The sequence below is a fragment of the Haliaeetus leucocephalus genome, unplaced genomic scaffold (genome assembly GCF_000737465.1).
Source record: "Haliaeetus leucocephalus isolate CR32 unplaced genomic scaffold, Haliaeetus_leucocephalus-4.0 Scaffold337, whole genome shotgun sequence".
Lineage (NCBI taxonomy): Eukaryota > Metazoa > Chordata > Aves > Accipitriformes > Accipitridae > Haliaeetus > Haliaeetus leucocephalus.
Window position 1 is genome coordinate 8,567 of NW_010972773.1, and position 482 is coordinate 9,048.

The 482-nt window shown below is 57.5% G+C and overlaps 1 protein-coding gene across 1 annotated transcript in view; it reads left to right on the plus strand.

Moving 5' to 3' along the window:
* Positions 1 to 482, plus strand: part of HUWE1 (HECT, UBA and WWE domain containing 1, E3 ubiquitin protein ligase) — a 47,620-nt gene that overhangs the window by 7,909 nt on the left and 39,229 nt on the right. Inside the window, exons 17-18 of the mRNA XM_010571512.1 lie at positions 22 to 128; positions 219 to 396. Of these exons, the coding sequence (XP_010569814.1) occupies positions 22 to 128; positions 219 to 396 (285 nt within the window). The remainder of the gene's footprint in view (positions 1 to 21; positions 129 to 218; positions 397 to 482) is intronic.

Sequence of the window (482 nt, forward strand, 5' to 3'; positions counted from 1 at the left end):
GTCTCCCTCCCCCCGCCGCAGCGACCGAGGTGGTGACGGTCTTCGTGTTCCAGGAGCCTTCGCTGCTCTCCTCCCTGCAGGACAACGGCCTCACCGATGTCATGCTCCACGCTCTCCTCATCAAAGACGTGAGTTTACGCATCCCCCACACCCTCTCCCCACACGCCGTGGGGCTGCCCCACGTTTCCTACCCTCCTTTTTTTTATTTTGTTTTTAAGGTACCAGCTACTCGAGAGGTTTTAGGTTCGTTACCCAACGTTTTCAGCGCTCTTTGTCTCAATGCCCGGGGTCTGCAATCCTTCGTTCAGTGCCAACCCTTCGAGCGCCTCTTCAAGGTGCTGCTCTCCCCCGATTACCTGCCTGCCATGCGACGACGACGCAGTTCCGACCCCCTCGGTGAGCTGCGGTGGGAGGGGTTTTCCTTTATTTGGGGGGGGGGGTGTCTTATTTTTGTGAGAGGCAGACCATTTGTACGAGAAAGG